This window comes from Gymnoscopelus microlampas (genome assembly GCF_963454915.1).
Source record: "Gymnoscopelus microlampas genome assembly, chromosome: 21".
Classification (NCBI taxonomy): Eukaryota; Metazoa; Chordata; class Actinopteri; order Myctophiformes; family Myctophidae; genus Gymnoscopelus; species Gymnoscopelus microlampas.
In genome coordinates, this window is record NC_139958.1 from 850,008 (window position 1) to 869,383 (window position 19,376).

Consider the following 19,376-nt stretch of genomic DNA (forward strand, 5'->3'; position numbering starts at 1 on the left):
CCACCCCGTTCTGAATCCCATAGACGTGTTTAATATCACATCAAATAAGAACTGTGTTCCAAAAATAAACAAATAACCCCAACGGTTTGACTCTTATGGATATGAAGCATCAACTGACGGTGAGAAAACGATAATGTGACTTCCTCTGAATTAGTTACATTTTCACCAGAAACAGACTGTATGAAATACGAGTGACTGACTATCATAAACGATACAGAACCTCCTCCCTGATAATATCACAGAGACAGTTTATTTATTTTTGGAACACAATTCTTATATGAGACGATTCTAAGATGACCCAATGTTATTCTCCATAGAGAAATGACTTTATGACCCAGGGGATGAACGAGTGACGTCAGGACTTCTGTACTCTATGATCATGATTACCATCATAATATACAGTACAGTTCAACTTTGGAACAAAAACAGAAAAAAAAACTTTTTGTTTTAGCAAAAAAAAAAAGAAGGAACTTCCAGCTCCTTTCAACTCAGTTTGTGAGCGTGAAAACGTGTTCATTTCAGCTCGTATTTAAAGGGCTAGACCACTGTGGTAGAGGTTTGGGTTGTGTAGTTACCTTGCCATGATGGAACTCAAAGATGTCCACCAACACAAAGATGGACAGGAAATCTAAAACAATTGCTCCATTGATTAGATATTGATAATTCAAAATATGCTCCTCATTGACTTACATTGTACACTGAAACAGCTCTCAAAGTCACTCTTTTAGCACGTAAACGAACACAAACAAAGCTGATTCAGACAATATATAACATCACCAAACCCAGCACTGTTTGTTTTTTGAATAGAAATGTCAACTTCCTGTTGATTTGACTATTTAAAGATCCAGATCTGCGGATCCAGTCTGGGTTTTCTTAATACAAATGGCAAAATCAACAGGAAGTTAAGTTTTTATAAATAAAAAAAACAGTAGTGGGTTTGGTGATGTTCTATATTGTGTGAAACAGCTTTGTAATGTGCGTTAAGAGCGACTTTGGTCTATAAGGTACCTACACAACCCACACCTCTACCACAGTGTGTATAAGGTAACTACACAACTCAAACCTCTACTAAAGTGGTCTATAAGGTAACTACACAACCCACACCTCTACCACAGTGGTCTAGCCCTTTAAATAGTTCACTGTCTGGTCAGCATGTCTGTCCATTCATGTCCGTTCGTACTGCTGCTCTGCTGTTTCATTTAACTGCTTGTTAAAAAGACCCCTGTGGCTAATAAGCCTTAATACATTATAACTGCCCTCTATAACTAACATAAACAATACCTTACATGTTTTATGTATTCTAGAAACACTTCATCTTTTACTCAAGGGGGACAAACGCCCGTCGCAGGTTGATGATGTCATTTGTCCATGCGTGGTCTAGAGCTATGGACAGGGGTGTGGTCTAGAGCTATGGACAGGGGTGTGGTCTAGAGCTATGGACAGGGGTGTGGTCTAGAGCTATGGACAGGGGTGTGGTCTAGAGCTATGGACAGGGGTGTGGTCTAGAGCTATGGACAGGGGTGTGGTCTAGAGCTATGGACAGGGGTGTGGTCTAGAGCTATGGACAGGGGTGTGGTCTAGAGCTATGGACAGGGGTGTGGTCTAGAGCTATGGACAGGGGTGTGGTCTAGAGCTATGGACAGGGGTGTGGTCTAGAGCTATGGACAGGGGTGCACATAACAGGTGCGCATGCATCATCAAAATGCACATCAGACGAAGGGAAGCGCTTACGCGCACCAACAGCTGTGACCGCTGGGACAGGAATGTACTTCCTGAAGACACAGTCAGTGGCACGCAGCACGCAGCACGCAGCACGCTGCTGGCTCTGCTACAGGCACTCGTCACCGATGATGAACGCACCGTGATGGTACAAAACATGCCATGAACGTCCCAATCTGGTGGATAAAAGCAGCGCAGCACAGGGCACCAACCTTGGGGGTGGCACCAAACGGCGTGTAGAAAAAAACCGGCGGTGAAGCGTCCTTATTCTCCCCCCCGCCAGCCCCCCCCCCCCCCCCCCCGGTTGACAGAAACGCTCCCGGGGGCACCGCGCTGAACCCCCCCCCCCCCCCCCCTCCCTTGACAGAATGCACCGGACCTTTTATTTGGATGCTTTTTTTTACGTGGATTTGCTCGTCGCGCACGCGGATGCTTTGAACAGCAAAGTGCAGTCAATGGGGAGAATGCTGGCACCCACGGTAAGTTGTTATGAAAAAATGCTGGCACCCGATGTGTTAACTATTATTAAAATAAATAAAATATTTAAGGAGTTTTTAATGTGAGTTACAGAGGGTAATTCTGATGTATTAATGATGTAAGGCTGATTAGCCACGGGACCCTTTCAACAAACCTCTCAGTGTTATGTAGTACTAAATGCATTTAGGCCACAGACCCTCAGAGGTCCATTGGGTTCCGAGGCCATGGAGGACCCCCCCCCCCCCCCCCCTGGGACCCCCAGTAGATCTACAGTGATCTACTGGGTGGATTTCTTCTCCTTCTGGAAGCTGAAGCTCGTCCGCCGACTCAGTTTCCTTTGTTTCTGGGCGAAGTAGTCGGCCCTGGATGTGCTCGCCCTGGACTCCAAGATGTAGTTGATCTGAACATTCACAAAGACAACGTCTGATCACTATAAGATGTAGTTATATACACACACACACACACACACACACACACACACACACACACACACACACACACACACACACACACACACACACACACACACACACACACACACTTGATGTATATAGCACTTTTTAAAAACAGGTTTACAAAGTGCTTCACATACAATACATACAACAGGAAACATAAAACAAATTCAAGGATGGAAATTTAAAAATCACACCCTGTGTGAAGGTAGCGGCGCCTTTGATACATTTTGTCATCGATATGTGTTTATAATGTGTTTATAGCCATGTGTCACGTGAAGCTTGACCAATCACTTTGTTGACGTGCCTGACCAATCAGAGCGTTGACGGGTCTGACCAATCAGAACGTTGACGGTGAACACGGACAAAGTCAGGTATAGAGCAGGACCCTAGCGCCGCTAAAAACAAGGAACAACCCAAAAAGAATAAAGACCACACATAAGAGTGAAAGCACAAAACTAGCTGACCATTCCTTCAGGTTAAAAGCCATTCTAAAGTCATGAGTTTTGAAAAGACATTTAAAAGGTGGACACTGTGTCTAATTTGCAGCGGAAGTTGGTTCCACAGAAATGGAGCCCTTATAGCAGCACATTCTGTCACCTTCAGTCACAAGCCCTGTCTGGGGGGTCTAGTAAAAGTTTGTCTGCTGATCTAAGATTACGGGTGTGTATGTGAGGAGACAGGAGGTCAAAACAAACCTCCTGTCTCCTCACCTCAGTGCTTTAACCCATTAAGACCTGGAACTGTGTCATTTTTAGATTTGAGCTAAAAAGCATTATTTTACACTTTGGGCTATTTTTGAAAAATCGTGAAAATGTGTGCAAATCCTTGAATATATATATTTTTAAAGCGAATATTTTTAACTCAAATCTTTGCTTCTTGGGGGGTCCCTGGAACAAAATATTTTGATGGGGGTCCGCGGCCAAATACATATAATTTTGGGGGTTCTTAACATGAAAAAGATTGAGCACCACTGATATAGAAACATACGTGTTTCAGAAAACTGTTGAGATTTAGGAGACATGTAGAATCGGCTTCAGGTCTCAATGGGTTAAAAACAAACAAGGTCATTTTAAAGTCCATTCCTCACGCCACTGGTAGCCAGCGCAGTGAGGAATGAACAGGCTGATGTGTCATATCTCCTGACTCGACTCTACTGTGTTTTCAGTGAGCTGAAGGAGATTGATTGACTTTTTGGGGAGTCCAGAAAAAAGTGAGTTACTGATGTGAACATCTGATATGTAGAACTATGAGATGTAGTTGATCTGAACATTCACAAAGATAACATCAAACCACTATAAGGGTCAGGACCCCCAGGGGGTCCCCAAATTATTTACAGGGGGGGTCCCCAGATGATTATCTTAATGTGCAACATAGTTTTCTCTCTCAACAGTAAACAACCCAACATACAGTATAAGTGTATACAGGGTATCTGAACATTTATAAAGAGACAATTTTAATGACTTTTAAGACCTTTTTAACTGCCTAATAGTGTCATAGTGTCACCCCACTGCCAGAGATTGTTCTATTTTCTTACCTTTTCAAGTCGTCACACAATATTTATCTCCATTATGATGATCCCCTGATGGTTGCTAATCACTGAGGGTTGCACTGTGCTTTCGGCCAAAAAAATGAAATGTCATCGCGACCTCCCATTGGCTTGTTCTACACCATTAAAAATAGCATGTGTTTGTCAGGGTGGGGGGTCCCCAGTTCAAATATGATTATTTCTGGGGGTCCCCAGTTCAAATATGATTATTTCTGGGGGTCCCCAGTTCAAATATGATTATTTCTGGGGGTCCCCAGTTCAAATTACTTTGGGAACCCTCTAAGATGTAGTTGATCTGAACATCAAATCGAACGTTATTTGTGAAGCACATTTAAAACAACCACGGCTGATCACCTGCTTGTAGATCGGCTCTTTTCAGTGACGAGATCTGGTGTTGAGGGGAAAAATGGAGGGGGGACCTAGCATAGCGCCCTGGGGGACCCCCTAGGTATATAGGGTTCATGAGGTTAAGTAGGTTTGACCCTCAGAGGTCATTGAGGTGACTGACCTTCAGGACGATCTCGTTGACAGTAGCAGCATCAGACTCAAAGTAGAGAGGCTTGTAGTCGTGGTTACTAAGATATGTGAGCTTGAATATAGCATGGCCTGTAAGACAAGGAGAGAGATGTGTCATATTTTATATCTATAATCTAACCTTATAGAATATCTATATATATATATATATTATAGACATCATTTACATTAGATACAAAACAATAGAATAAAAATACAATCTTTATCATAACAATGACCTAAAATAAATAACTTAGGAGACACGTTGTGAGCTTGTAGATCGCCAATTCTTTGGCACCGAGCAACTATAAATCAGTCTTTATTTACGACACAATCACAGCCCGCCAAGATAGGTTTGAACTAAATCAACTGATATTTAATACCAGACAAAAAGGAACACATTTCAGAATAAAATATGACTAAAACTATCACAGTAATCTCCTCTCTCTCTCTCTCTCTCTCTCTCTCTCTCTCTCTCTCTCCTCTAACAGATCACAGTAATCTCCTCTCTCTCTCTCTCTCTCTCTCTCTCTCCTGTAATAGATCACAGTGATCTCCTCTCTCTCTCTCTCTCTCTCTCTCTCTCTCTCTCTCTCCTCTAACAGATCACAGTAATCTCCTCTCTCTCTCTCTCTCTCTCTCTCTCTCTCTCTCTCTCTCTCTCCTGTAATAGATCACAGTGATCTCCTCATTGTCCTCTAATAGATCACAGTAATCTCCTCTCTCTCCTGTAATAGATCACAGTAATCTCCTCTCCTCTAACAGATCACATAAGGTCTTACTGGGGCTCCTCTCCTCCACCAGATCACAGGCACACAGATGGTCAGAATCGATGGAGATTGGTTTCTGACGGATCCAGAACTTGGTGCTGGTCTTCTGATTGGCCACCGGGTCGATCTCCACCTTCTCTCCAGACACACCTGAGAGAGAGAGAGAGAGAGAGAGAGAGAGAGAGAGAGAGAGAGAGAGAGAGAGAGAGAGAGAGAGAGAGAGAGAGAGAGAGAGAGAGAGAGAGAGAGAGAGAGAGAGAGAGAGAGAGAGAGAGAGAGAGAGAGAGAGAGAGAGAGAGATGAGGGGGGGGTGGGGAGGGGGAGAGAAAGGGTTTAAAACCGGCCTCAGGTCTAAATGGCTTTAGGTAATAAAGTGGTGAAGCAGTTTGAAAGATACATAAACACAAAGTTGTGAGGGAGGCAGTGTGTGAAGTAATGGATTTACACACACACACACACACACACACACACACACACACACACACACACACACACACACACACACACACACACACACACACACACACACACACACACACACACAGTAAGTCTGCGGCTCCGCACATATACAGACACCATACATGCATGAAATAACTAATCTAAGAATGAAGGTCTCCCCATTCATTAGAATGACAATATCAGTCACTAGAAGCAGAGACGTGTGTTTAATGAGTCTAACGTTCATTAGAAGGACAATATCAGTCACTAGAAGAGACGTGTGTTTTAATGAGTCTAACGTTCATTAGAAGGACAATATCAGTCACTAGAAGAGACGTGTGTTTTAATGAGTCTAACGTTCATTAGAAGGACAATATCAGTCACCAGAAGCAGAGACGTGTGTTTTAATGAGTCTAACATTCATTAGAAGGACAATATCAGTCACTAGAAGAGACGTGTGTTTTAATGAGTCTAACGTTCATTAGAAGGACAATATCAGTCACCAGAAGCAGAGACGTGTGTTTTAATGAGTCTAACGTTCATTAGAAGGACAATATCAGTCACTAGAAGAGACGTGTGTTTTAATGAGTCTAACGTTCATTAGAAGGACAATATCAGTCACCAGAAGCAGAGACGTGTGTTTTAATGAGTCTAACGTTCATTAGAAGGACAATATCAGTCACTAGAAGCAGAGACGTGTGTTTTAATGAGTCTAACGTTCATTAGAAGGACAATATCAGTCACCAGAAGCAGAGACGTGTGTTTTAATGAGTCTAACATTCATTAGAAGGACAATATCAGTCACTAGAAGCAGAGACGTGTGTTTAATGAGTCTAACGTTCATTAGGACAATATCAGTCACTAGAAGCAGAGACGTGTGTTTTAATGAGTCTAACATTCATTAGAAGGACAATATCAGTCACTAGAAGCAGAGACGTGTGTTTTAATGAGTCTAACATTCATTAGAAGGACAATATCAGTCATATCATTATCAAGGTATTCAACAACATTATCGAATATATAATGCTTTCCTAATATACACTGTACTGTAATATAATATAATGTACCTAGCTGTACATCAGTGGTGAACCTCAGCTTGTGGATCATGTAGTGTAGTGTAATATACTGTAATGTAATGTAGTGTAATACTGTATAATGTACCTAGCTGAACATCCGTGGTGAACCTCAGCTTGTGGATCATGCTGATCTTGAAGGACTTGTAGTGATGGCTGCTCAACATGTCCTGAACAGATGTGATGTCAATGGGAGGATCTTCCTCTGAACTCTCCTCTCCTCTGGAACCTGAGAGACATTATTATTATTATTATTATTATCATTATTATTATTATTATTATTATTATGATGGGAGGGTCTCCTCTGGAACCTTAATCCATTAAAACCAGGAAAGCATTGTTGTCATTGTAAGATTTCTTTGGCTATTCAAAAATAGCAGATCTACAAGCTCATATGAACACTATGAGCTTGTAGATCTGCTATTTTTGAAAAATCGTGAATATATATCTATTTTTTTAAAGCAAACATTTTTAACTCAAATCTTTGCTTCTGGGGGGTCCCTGGAAAAACATATTTTCAGATGGGGGTCCGTGGCACATCTACCCTGGATGTGCACGAGAGCTTCCTGATTGTATTGTTTTTTGTGGTCGACGGCAAGTGACCACTTCTTCCTCGTCACACTCCTATCAGTCTACAATGACTGAGCGTGAAGAAACACACGCCTCTCAGCAGGCTCAGTGTTTGTCTTTTAGCGACACTGAAGCCCAACGAATCCTATCACAACTATCCCTGTTTGATGGTGAACACAAGCGTTCAGACGGCTCTGCGGTGAGTGACCTAAAAACTGCTTTAGAACGCTCATACAACAAAGAAAGTCGACTCAAGTGGCATGTAGTTACTCTTTCTGAGTACTGGAAAGCCAAACAGATACCGAAAGGGCTGAGAATACACAAACAACCGACTTTTGGCAGAGATGATCCCATCTTCATGAATAAATGGGAACAAGTTTTGAATAAATGTTCGATGGACTTGACTCTGCTCGTTATTGAACAGACTGCAAATGAAACCGAGAGAGTTAAAACGGATACTCTGAAGATCAAAGAGGAGCCATGTGAGAAGCTCAGCCCTGACGACTTCACGAACGTGGAACGTAAGATTAAAGATGATCTTTTAAAGTTCGAAATCAAACTGAAAGCCCTCAAGAGAAGCAAATTCGAAAAAAACGCTGAGGACTACAGGAAGGGCATTGTCTACAACTGGCACCAACCAGGATGGAATGAGCAGAAGCCACGCCGTGGGGCCCCACACCACCAGAGAGAGAACTCCACACGCAGCTCATGGAACCAGGAGGTCCACCACCCGGCGGACGACTCCCACCCTGCTGCTCATCCCAGCGATTCCACCTACTCTCAAGATGAGCGTTTTTTAGACGCACGACCCCCCCCCACGACCAACGGCACCACCACGGCCCACGAAAGAGAGGAAGAGGACGAGGCGGGGGAAGAAGAAACTACAGCCCGTTCAAAGTGGTCACCAGAAGCCAGAGCAACGGGCGGTAATTAATATCTCAGACTGTGATCTTACCCCTGCTCAAGTTTCAGTATTAGGAAAAGGTCTTTCTTTTGTTCCCACTAACAAGGTTAACGCTTTCAAACTTAAAGTGGACTGTTACAAGTTTTTCATATTGCTACATCTCAAGCATCATTTTAGAAACGCAGATCAGTCTATACCTGTTAACCCGATGTACAAATTGAATAAACCCTCCTCTTTCTATCCTTTACCTAGCACTCAGAATCCTACTTTAGTTACGTTTAGTAAAATGGTGGAGCAAGACATCCAGAAACTTTCCAAATCAGATCATGTACATAAACATCATAATCTGTGTGTACTTGAAACAAAAGCTCTCGATGAGTTAAAACAAAACAACAAGATTATTGTCAAACCTGCCGACAAAGGTGGTTCTATTGTGGTACAGAACATCAAGGATTATACAAATGAAGCAATGCGACAATTGGGCAACATTGCATTCTATAAATCCCTCCCACAAAATCCTACTGAACAGTTACTCAAAGATAGGGATAAGATTCTGGATGTTGCGCTCCGTGATAAACAGATCACAAAAAAAGCAATATGAATTCCTGAAGGTTGAATTCCCTACCATACCGGTCTTGTATTTATTGCCTAAGATACATAAAGGTTTAATCAATCCGCCAGGCCGACCCATTGTCTCTGGCAACAACTCTTTGTCAGAACCATTGAGTCAATTTGTTGACCACTTTATCAAAAACATTGTCAGAACATTACCTTCTTATGTTGCAGACATAATTCAATGATTAAATCATTGAATATATCCATCCCACATGATTCTTTTTTAGTAACATTTGATGTCGAAAGTTTATACACCAATATACCACATGAGGATGGCCTGGCGGCTATGTCACATTATCTTAATTCAAGAGATGGGATGCCCATAGATTTGTTACTCAACATGACACATTTCATTCTGAAATCGAATTATTTTATGTTTGACAATAACTTTTATATCCAGACTCAGGGCACTGCCATGGGTTCAACCTTTGCACCCAATTATGCTAACCTATTCATGGGCCACTGGGAATCCCAGTTTATTCAGGACAAGACTGCCTCCCCCCTGTTAGATAAGGTGATTTTTTTTTAAACGTTATATTGATGACATTTTGATGGTATTTGTTGGTTCGGAAAATGAACTGGTTGAATTCAGGCATTACATCAACAACACACATCCCACTCTGAAATTCTCAATAGAATTCAGTAAAAAACAGATTGATTTCTTAGATTTACGTATATCTGTGGGTGATGATGGACACCTTAACACCACGATTTTCCGCAAACCTACTGACAGAAACAGTATTCTACATGCAAATAGCCATCATCCTAAACGTCTTATTGAGAACATCCCATATGGACAGTTCCTGTGTCTTAAACACATCTGCAATAACCCTGCAGACTGGGTGCATTTCGCCTTTCCGACGTTGACTAACCCTAACCCTATACCTAACCCTAACCCTAACCTTAACCGCACGCGGAAGCCACAAGTCGGAGTGGTGAGATGTCGGAATGGAAGGAGCACCCCCTGCAGACTATGACGTGAAGGCAGAGGACATGTATGACAGATTCAGAGACCGGGTTTACAAAGAACCTGTGATACGCACAGCAATGAACAAAAACAGAACTGTACAAAGAGAGTCCCTCTTAGATCCTTCAAATAAAGATGTTGTGGGGAACAGAGTCACTTTTGTATCGGAGTATAACACTTCATCCCAAACTATCAAGAACACTGGAATATGCTTAAATGTGATCCTAATTTGAAAGACATGGCGTTGTCACCATCAAGGTTTTGTTTTACAAGAGGAAAGAACATCAGAGACTCTGTCGTCACATCACTATATAGATCACCTCGTTCTAGTTCTAACTGGTTAAGAGAGGAACTCTGTGGTAACCACCCGTGTGGGAGATGCACACATTGCTCTAACACTTCAACCACTAAGGTCTTTTTTCACCCACACACAGGACAGGAATACAAAATTAAACATTTTATCAACTGTAACACCACCCATGTGATTTACATGTTGAAATGTCCCTGTGGTATGATTTATATCGGTCAAACTAAACGCAACTTAAAGATACGTATAGCCGAACACAAGGCAGCCATAAGAAATGGCAATATGGAGTACGCCATAGCAAGACACTATAGGGAGAGAGCCCACGGCTCTGCAGCCACACTCACATTCATTGGCATTGAAAAGGTCACTCTGCCTCCTCGAGGTGGTGACCACAAAAAACTTTTATTACAAAGGGAAACATACTGGATCTTCACATTGAACTCAATGGAACCACATGGCTTGAATGAAAGCCTGGACCTAAGTTCCTTTTTGTAAATTTGATGTACTCTCTAAACTGCCACATATGCTTAAGTATACAATTAGTTGTATTACTTTGCATAGGCTGCAGCCTCCTTAGTCTTGCTTGGCCTATTCCAAATTTCACTGAGCTGTGTATACATATATGTGGTGCGGTGTACTGTTTTGCCTAGAGGTCAATGAGAGAGAAAATAAAAGGGGGGGAGGGGGGGGGGGGGGGGGTTTGGAGTATTCCAGGCCCTCTCTTTTACAAAACTCCATTTACTGTCAGGACATGTACTGGTGCTAAATTGGAGTATTTACCTTATGTATTTATATCAAGGTGATTCTGTGTCATTTTGCATCATATGTGTATATATGCATTCTAGTATGTGGATATATACATACACACACAGTGATGTGGCCACACAGGTGGGCGGAGTATCTATTGTCACGGGGGATGTCACTATAAATCAGTGTGTAAATCAGCCATGTCTGTGTATATAGCCCCTGACGAAGCCAACATGGCGAAACGCGCCGTACGAATAAAGCTTTAAAAATGAAGCATAACTGAGCCTTGAGTGAGTCCATCTTCATTTAGAGTGTGCGGTGCTTTCTAAAGAGAAGCAGTGGGAAGGTCCCTGTCTTTCTTATATGCATTTTCTTGCCAAACCAGCACCTCTACCCTGGATGTGCACGAGAGCTACCTGATTTTTTATATATATATATATATATATATATATATATATATATATATATTAGGGCCGGGACTTTATCGCGTTAATTTCGATCAATTAATTACAAAAAAATGATCGCGTTAAAAAAATTAACACATTTTAATCGCGCCTATTTTTTCACCGCGGAACGTTGAGATATAGTGGAGTTACTGGAGTAGAAGTAAAAGTATTAAAAAATTGGAAATAGGCGTATTCGAGAGTCAAGTGCAAATACCTCAAAATTGTACTTAAGTACAGTTCTTGAGTACATGTACTTAAAGACGTTTACCAAAATCCATTTGAAAACAATTTTTTTCATTGATCTCAGGTCAAATATTGATGTGCGATTAAAATGCGATTAATTTAGATTAATTAATTACAAAGCCTCTAACTAATTAGATTAATTTTTTTAATCGAGTCCCAGCCCTAATATATATATATATATATATATATATATATATATATATATATATTGTAACAGAGTATTTTTACATTGCAGTGTTGATACTTTTACTTAGGTAAAAAATGTGAGTACTTTTTCCACCACTGAATTTAAGCTGTTTTTTTTTTACGTTCCATTGATAAATACAATAAATGAGGGCCAGTGTGTTTTGACTCCCTAGGGAACATGGTGCAATGCTGCCGCCTGGTGGCAGGAGGTACTCACTGTTCTCCCTGACCAGACAGAACTCCAGTGTGTTCTGACTCTCCAGGGACCCCTCCAGGTCCACGCCCACGTTGGGCTCCGTCTGACGCTCCAGGCGATACTTGGGACCTATCAGAACACAAAGGGAGTCATTTTAACAGCCAATCAGCACAGAGCAGAGGCCAGTGCCACAGTGAGTGGTCCAGAGGGATGACACGGTGTATTTTCTTCAGTCCAGAGAAGCAGGAACTTCTTCTTGGTCTCTGACTGGAGTCAAAGGGATTCTGTGTTGCGTTGGTTATCAAAGTGGGGTCCGGGGACCCCCAGGGGTACTTGAGGGGGTTCCAGGGGGTCCCCAGCTAAATGATGGGTAGGAACCAAATGGACCCTTATGGGTCTGTAACTCTGAGAGTGTACACATGGAAACTCTCAGAGTTAAATTAACATAGATTTGACGATATGAATTTGGGTCCCAGAGGTATAAATGCCATTACATGGGGGTCCTTGAAATTAAAATGGTTGAGAATCACTGCTAGAGCCGTAAAAAAAATCTTCTCTTATGGGGGTCCCTGGCTTATCTTTTCAAATGGGGGTCCGCGGGCTAATAAGTGTCAATTTGGGGGTCCTTGGCATGAAAAAGTTTGAGAACCACTGCTGTATTGTTGCCAAAAATAAAAGGATCTGATGGGATGGGGCGCATCAGAGGAATCTCACCTAGGGCGCTGATCAGCCCAGAACCGGCCCTGCACACACATAACACACACATAACACACACATAACACACACATAACACACACATAACACACACATAACACACAGATAACACACACATAACACACACATCACACACACATAACACACACATAACACACACATAACACACACATAACACACACATAACACACACATAACACACACATAACACACACATATAACCGTTTTATGATTTCTGAAGCTTAATGCTATCGCCATGCTACGCTACAAACGAACCACACCGCGGTCACAAGTGTTGAAGTACCTTTTTTTTGTCTTAGCTTAATGTTTAATGGTTAATGTTTTTCTCTTTGCTAAATGTTTTGTCCTTTTTTAATACGTCTCTCATAATAAAGTTGTTTATTATGATGATTTTTGTAAAGCCACTTTGGGTTCAATGAAAAGCGCGATGTAAGTGTGATGTATTATTATTGATCATGCGTGCGTGCGTGCGTGCGTGCGTGCGTGCGCAGAAGCCCTGAGCTGCAGTGACGTTGTGACATGTGTGCAGCATCCAGGCCTCAGCAGCACTGTTATGGTTTGAACTCATCATTAACACTGTTATGGTTTGAACTCATCATTAACACTGTTATGGTTTCAACTCATCATTAACACTGTTATGGTTTGAACTCATCATTAACACTGTTATGGTTTGAACTCATCATTAACACTGTTATGGTTTGAACTCATCATTAACACTGTTATGGTTTCAACTCATCATTAACACTGTTATGGTTTCAACTCATCATTAACACTAAAGACTAATACATATGGAAGCCAACATGGCCTTAGTGGTTAGTTAGTACATTTATATAGTAGTGGTTAGTTAGTACATTTATATAGTAGTGGTTAGTTAGTACATTTATATAGTAGTGGTTAGTTAGTACATTTATATAGTAGTGGTTAGTTAGTACATTTATATAGTAGTGGTTAGTTAGTACATTTATATAGTAGTGGTTAGTTAGTACATTTATATAGTAGTGGTTAGTTAGTACATTTATATAGTAGTGGTTAGTTAGTACATTTATATAGCGCTGTGTGTCTTTTGTGCAGTTTTGTCATCTGCATGTTTTGCTATGATTTATCAAATGATTTACATTCATGACGTGAATGTACAGCAGCCTGTCAATGCATGTAAGCCCCAGTCAACCAAGTGGGCATGTTCATTATTTTACTACTCATGTTAGCACCCGAACCCATGCAAACGTAGTGTAAAGACTATGGCCAATACATAATAAATAAATAAGGTGGCCCTTTATTTATAGATGTCCATCCATGCCCCTCTGGACCAGGATGTCTGTATGTGACTTACTTTACCAAAACTAACAGCAGTGTCTCGTCTACTTTTGCATCCGCTGCCGTCGCATATGGGATCTGGAACATGACTTATTAAACGATGAATGATGAAATGATGAATGACCTCATTTTGTGAAGCAATGGTTTAACTGCTACGTGTATGGATGTTACAAACTCCTCTTTGCGTGTGAGAGGAGGTTTTATTTGTGCTCCCCCAGTGAAAATAAAACGTAGGCGCGCCTTTTACCAGGAAGTGTTCCTGGGTTTTGGGACTACAGATTTCACCAGTCTATTACGTTCCGTCCGTCCATTATCTAGACTAGACCATACCCGGTCGACGCATCCGTGGGGGGATATGCGCACATGATCTGTGGAGGCGACATTGTTTGACACATAAACGCTAATAAGAAGCTGAGATTTGATGAAATTGAAAAACGGGCTTCACAGTTGCGTTCAGATGGTAATGGTCAATGGCTGTGTGCAAAATCAGAGCAATTGGTCCAGCCACTGAGGAGAACCGGGTTGTGACACCACTACACCACTACAGAGGTTACTGGAATTATAGTAGGATATATTGACATGACACTCATGGGTGGAAAACGTCGCACCGGAGGTTTGATTAAATACATTGGAGTGAATGAGAGCCATCTGGACCAGCTCATTAACAAACACTATTTATGAACTATTGTGACCTTTGTCATAGAATGGGTTCAGGAATATAAAAGACATAATTATCACACATTGTTTTCTGCTGTGTTGTTTTTCAATGTGTACACTGTATCATTTTATAGAGGTATCTAAAGAGATGTGTACACTGTATCATTTTATAGAGGTATCTAAAGAGATGTGTACACTGTATCATTTTATAGAGGTATCTAAAGAGATGTGAACACTGTATCATTTTATAGAGGTATCTAAAGAGATGTGTACACTGTATCATTTAAAGAGGTATCTAAAGAGATGTGTACACTGTATCATTTTATAGAGGTATCTAAAGAGATGTGTACACTGTATCATTTTATAGAGTTATCTAAAGAGATGTGAACACTGTATCATTTATAGAGTTATCTAAAGAGATGTGTACACTGTATCATTTTATAGAGGTATCTAAGGAGATGTGTACACTGTATCATTTTATAGAGGTATCTAAAGAGATGTGAACACTGTATCATTTTATAGAGGTATCTAAAGAGATGTGAACACTGTATCATTTATAGAGTTATCTAAAGAGATGTGTACACTGTATCATTTATAGAGTTATCTAAGGAGATGTGTACACTGTATCATTTTATAGAGGTATCTAAAGAGATGTGAACACTGTATCATTTTATAGAGGTATCTAAAGAGATGTGTACACTGTATCATTTATAGAGGTATCTAAAGAGATGTGTACACTGTATCATTTTATAGAGGTATCTAAAGAGATGTGTACACTGTATCATTTTATAGAGGTATCTAAAGAGATGTGAACACTGTATCATTTTATAGAGGTATCTAAAGAGATGTGTACACTGTATCATTTAAAGAGGTATCTAAAGAGATGTGAACACTGTATCATGTTATAGAGGTATCTAAAGAGATGTGAACACTGTATCATTTATAGAGTTATCTAAAGAGATGTGTACACTGTATCATTTATAGAGGTATCTAAAGAGATGTGTACACTGTATCATTTTATAGAGGTATCTAAAGAGATGTGTACACTGTATCATTTATAGAGGTATCTAAAGAGATGTGAACACTGTATCATTTATAGAGGTATCTAAAGAGATGTGTACACTGTATCATTTATAGAGGTATCTAAAGAGATGTGTACACTGTATCATTTATAGAGGTATCTAAAGAGATGTGTACACTGTATCATTTAAAGAGGTATCTAAAGAGATGTGTACACTGTATCATTTTATAGAGGTATCTAAAGAGATGTGAACACTGTATCATTTATAGAGGTATCTAAAGAGATGTGAACACTGTATCATTTATAGAGGTATCTAAAGAGATGTGTACACTGTATCATTTTATAGAGGTATCTAAAGAGATGTGTACAATGTATCATTTTATAGAGGTATCTAAAGAGATGTGAACACTGTATCATTTATAGAGGTATCTAAAGAGATGTGAACACTGTATCATTTATAGAGGTATCTAAAGAGATGTGAACACTGTATCATTTATAGAGGTATCTAAAGAGATGTGAACACTGTATCATTTAAAGAGGTATCTAAAGAGATGTGTACACTGTATCATTTAAAGAGGTATCTAAAGAGATGTGAACACTGTATCATTTTATAGAGGTATCTAAAGAGATGTGAACACTGTATCATTTTATAGAGGTATCTAAAGAGATGTGTACACTGTATCATTTTATAGAGTTATCTAAAGAGATGTGTACACTGTATCATTTTATAGAGTTATCTAAAGAGATGTGAACACTGTATCATTTTATAGAGGTATCTAAAGAGCACAAAGTATGTTTCTGAACGGTCAAAGTATCGCGAGACTGTCCAGTCTATTACCAGAGCCTTTCTGAGAGCCTTTCCTCTTCTTCAGGGCTTTCTGGAGGATCTCCTTCATGGTGACCTTCAGGCTGTCCACCGGGATGAGAGAGAAACCATGAGCCGCATTTCTGCAACAACAGAGAGAGAGTGAGAGAGAGAGAGAAAGAGAAGAGAAGAGGAGAGGAGTGAGAGAAGGAGAGAAGAGGAGAGGAGTGAGAGAAGGAGAGAAGAGGAGAGGAGTGAGAGAAAAAGAGAAGAGGAGAGGAGTGAAAGAGAGAGAGAAGAGGAGAGGAGTGAAAGAGAGAGAGAGAAGAGAAGGAGTGAGAGAGGGAGAAAAGAGGAAAACAAACTTCTGGTGAAGCAGAGTATAAAACATTTGTGTCAAAAGGTCAAAGGTGAACATCATGTCTTCTGACGACACAAAATGATCATAATGATCATAATAATCATAATGATCATAATGATCATATGATCATAATGATCATAATGATCATAATGATCATAATAATCATAATAATCATATGATCATAATGATCATAATGATCATAATGATCATAATGATCATAATAATCATATGATCATAATGATCATATGATCATAATGATCATAATAATCATAATAATCATATGATCATAATGATCATAATCATTATTATTAATCATCATCATTAGAAAATGAAAGTTCAATATTTCAAAATGTATCAAACATGTATGATATAAAACATTTTCCTGTGGTTTCAGACACTCTGTAAACATGTATGATATAAAACATGTTCCTGTGGTTTCAGACACTCTGTAAACATGTATGATATAAAACATGTTCCTGTGGTTTCAGACACTCTGTAAACATGTATGATATAAAACATGTTCCTGTGGTTTCAGACACTCTGTAAACATGTATGATATAAAACATGTTCCTGTAAACTGTGTTGAAAAGTTGAAATACAAAGTGAGGAGCACATCTGTGTCACTTTAGATTTCTTTGGCTATACTATAAAAAAATATCAGATCTACAAGCTTGTAGATCTGATATTTTTTTTAAATCGTGAAGATTTTCAAAAAGAAAATAACAGATCTACAATCTATATCTATATCTAGATCTACGGTTCCGCGCTATGTTCAGGGGTTAAAGCAAAAAAGAATCCCAAGACTGAAAATTATTTTCAGACCATGTCCCAATATGTGATTTTTGATTTTTAAACATGGCACATGGAATCCTCAAGACTGAAATCAGTCCCCAGGACTGAGAACTTTAATCCCTGTGAGCTTGTAGATCTGCTATTCTTGAATAGCCCAATGTACAAAATAATGGTTATATCTAAAGATCTAAAATGACGAATGCTTGGAGGCCAGGCCAGGTGTGGAGTATTTCTATATTAACACATCGGGTGCCGAACACGGTCTGAAGCGTGTTTTCAGTCTTTTTTTTCCCACACAGGAGGGGCTGGAGCAGCTCTGGAATCACCCACAGTGAATCGGAGAAGGAAAGGACAGATGAAAAAAACATGGCTCCCATCCGCTTCCGTTCTATCTCCTTCTCTAAAACCCCTATAACTCTAAAACTTTTTACGCCGGGGAAAACGACTCATTTTGTATGCACGATCGCTCCGCCATTGTTACTCACATGAGAGATGTTATCGTTCCAGGCGTTAGCCAGGACCATCGTGCAAAATGAACGCATACTTTGTTTCACATGGATTTCTCGTCTTGGGAGTCTACAGCTTAAACAGCGCCGTGCAGCTCAACGGGGAGATTTCTGGCACCGAACGTAATCTGTTATTGTAAAATTCTGGCACTACTTACATCCTGACGAACAGGGACTGCTTGGAGGCCAGGCCCGGTGAGGAGTACTTCTCTACCAGAGCCAGGGTGCTGAAGCCAAACTTATGGATGGGTTCATTAGAGTCCAGAGGAGGAAAGTCTGTGTCCACCTCCCCGTCATCCTCTGCTATGTGGAGACAGTATGCGTTCACGTTCTCACTGAAACACATACATAAATATATACATAAATATATACATAAATACATTATATCTGCTATGTGGAGGCAGTACGCGTTCACGTTCTCACTGAAACACATACATATATCAGGGTTTCCGCTAGGCATTTTTTGGGCCGGCCACCATGGCCGGCAGGATTATATTTTACCGGCCAAAGAATACATTTACCGGCCATATATTATAATTAACGTCACATGCGCGTTTGCACTGCATACATGCACCCAACTGATCATTACACCTTGTTACGTTTGCTGCGCTTCTTTCCACTTTATCACAGCTACAATCTGTTCCTGTTTGTATAGATAACTAAATTATATGATCTACTCCTGTATCATGCAGAGATGTCGCTTGCCAAAAATGAAATGAATAAAGTGGGCATGAGTGAACTGCTGCGCAACGAATACCGCCCGCTCGCCCCAAAACACACCCCCGTCGCCCCGGGGAAAATCCGTCTGTATTCGCCTGGTATTCCTAAACATATCAGTACAGTAAACAATGCCTAAACCTAACATTATTCCTAATCTTAACCTCAGTAAAACTATACCTAATCCTAAACCTATTTCTACCCTTATCATCCTCAGTAAAACAAATACAAGAACCGCTGGTCCGCCTGAAAAATGGGGGCGAGGGTGTTTTGGGGCGAGCTGCGCCAGAGCCTTT

At 40.4% G+C, this 19,376-nt stretch overlaps 1 protein-coding gene across 5 annotated transcripts in view; it reads right to left on the minus strand.

Annotated features, from left to right (window-relative positions):
* Window positions 1-2,087: 2,087 nt before the first annotated feature.
* The window catches only part of mapkap1 (MAPK associated protein 1), a 43,232-nt gene continuing 25,943 nt past the window's right edge, over window positions 2,088-19,376 (minus strand). For 4 of the 5 annotated variants that reach the window (XM_084046945.1, XM_084046943.1, XM_084046946.1 and 1 more), the window contains 7 exons: window positions 18,522-18,698; window positions 16,738-16,847; window positions 12,194-12,301; window positions 7,080-7,220; window positions 5,493-5,630; window positions 4,706-4,803; window positions 2,088-2,596 (listed from right to left, as the gene is read on the minus strand). In XM_084046945.1, the coding sequence (XP_083903071.1) occupies window positions 2,474-2,596; window positions 4,706-4,803; window positions 5,493-5,630; window positions 7,080-7,220; window positions 12,194-12,301; window positions 16,738-16,847; window positions 18,522-18,698 (895 nt within the window). In that variant the 3' untranslated portion in view covers window positions 2,088-2,473. Of the gene's footprint in view, window positions 2,597-4,705; window positions 4,804-5,492; window positions 5,631-6,985; window positions 7,009-7,079; window positions 7,221-12,193; window positions 12,302-16,737; window positions 16,848-18,521; window positions 18,699-19,376 lie in introns of all 5 variants that reach the window. The other variant, XM_084046944.1, reaches the window with a different exon arrangement.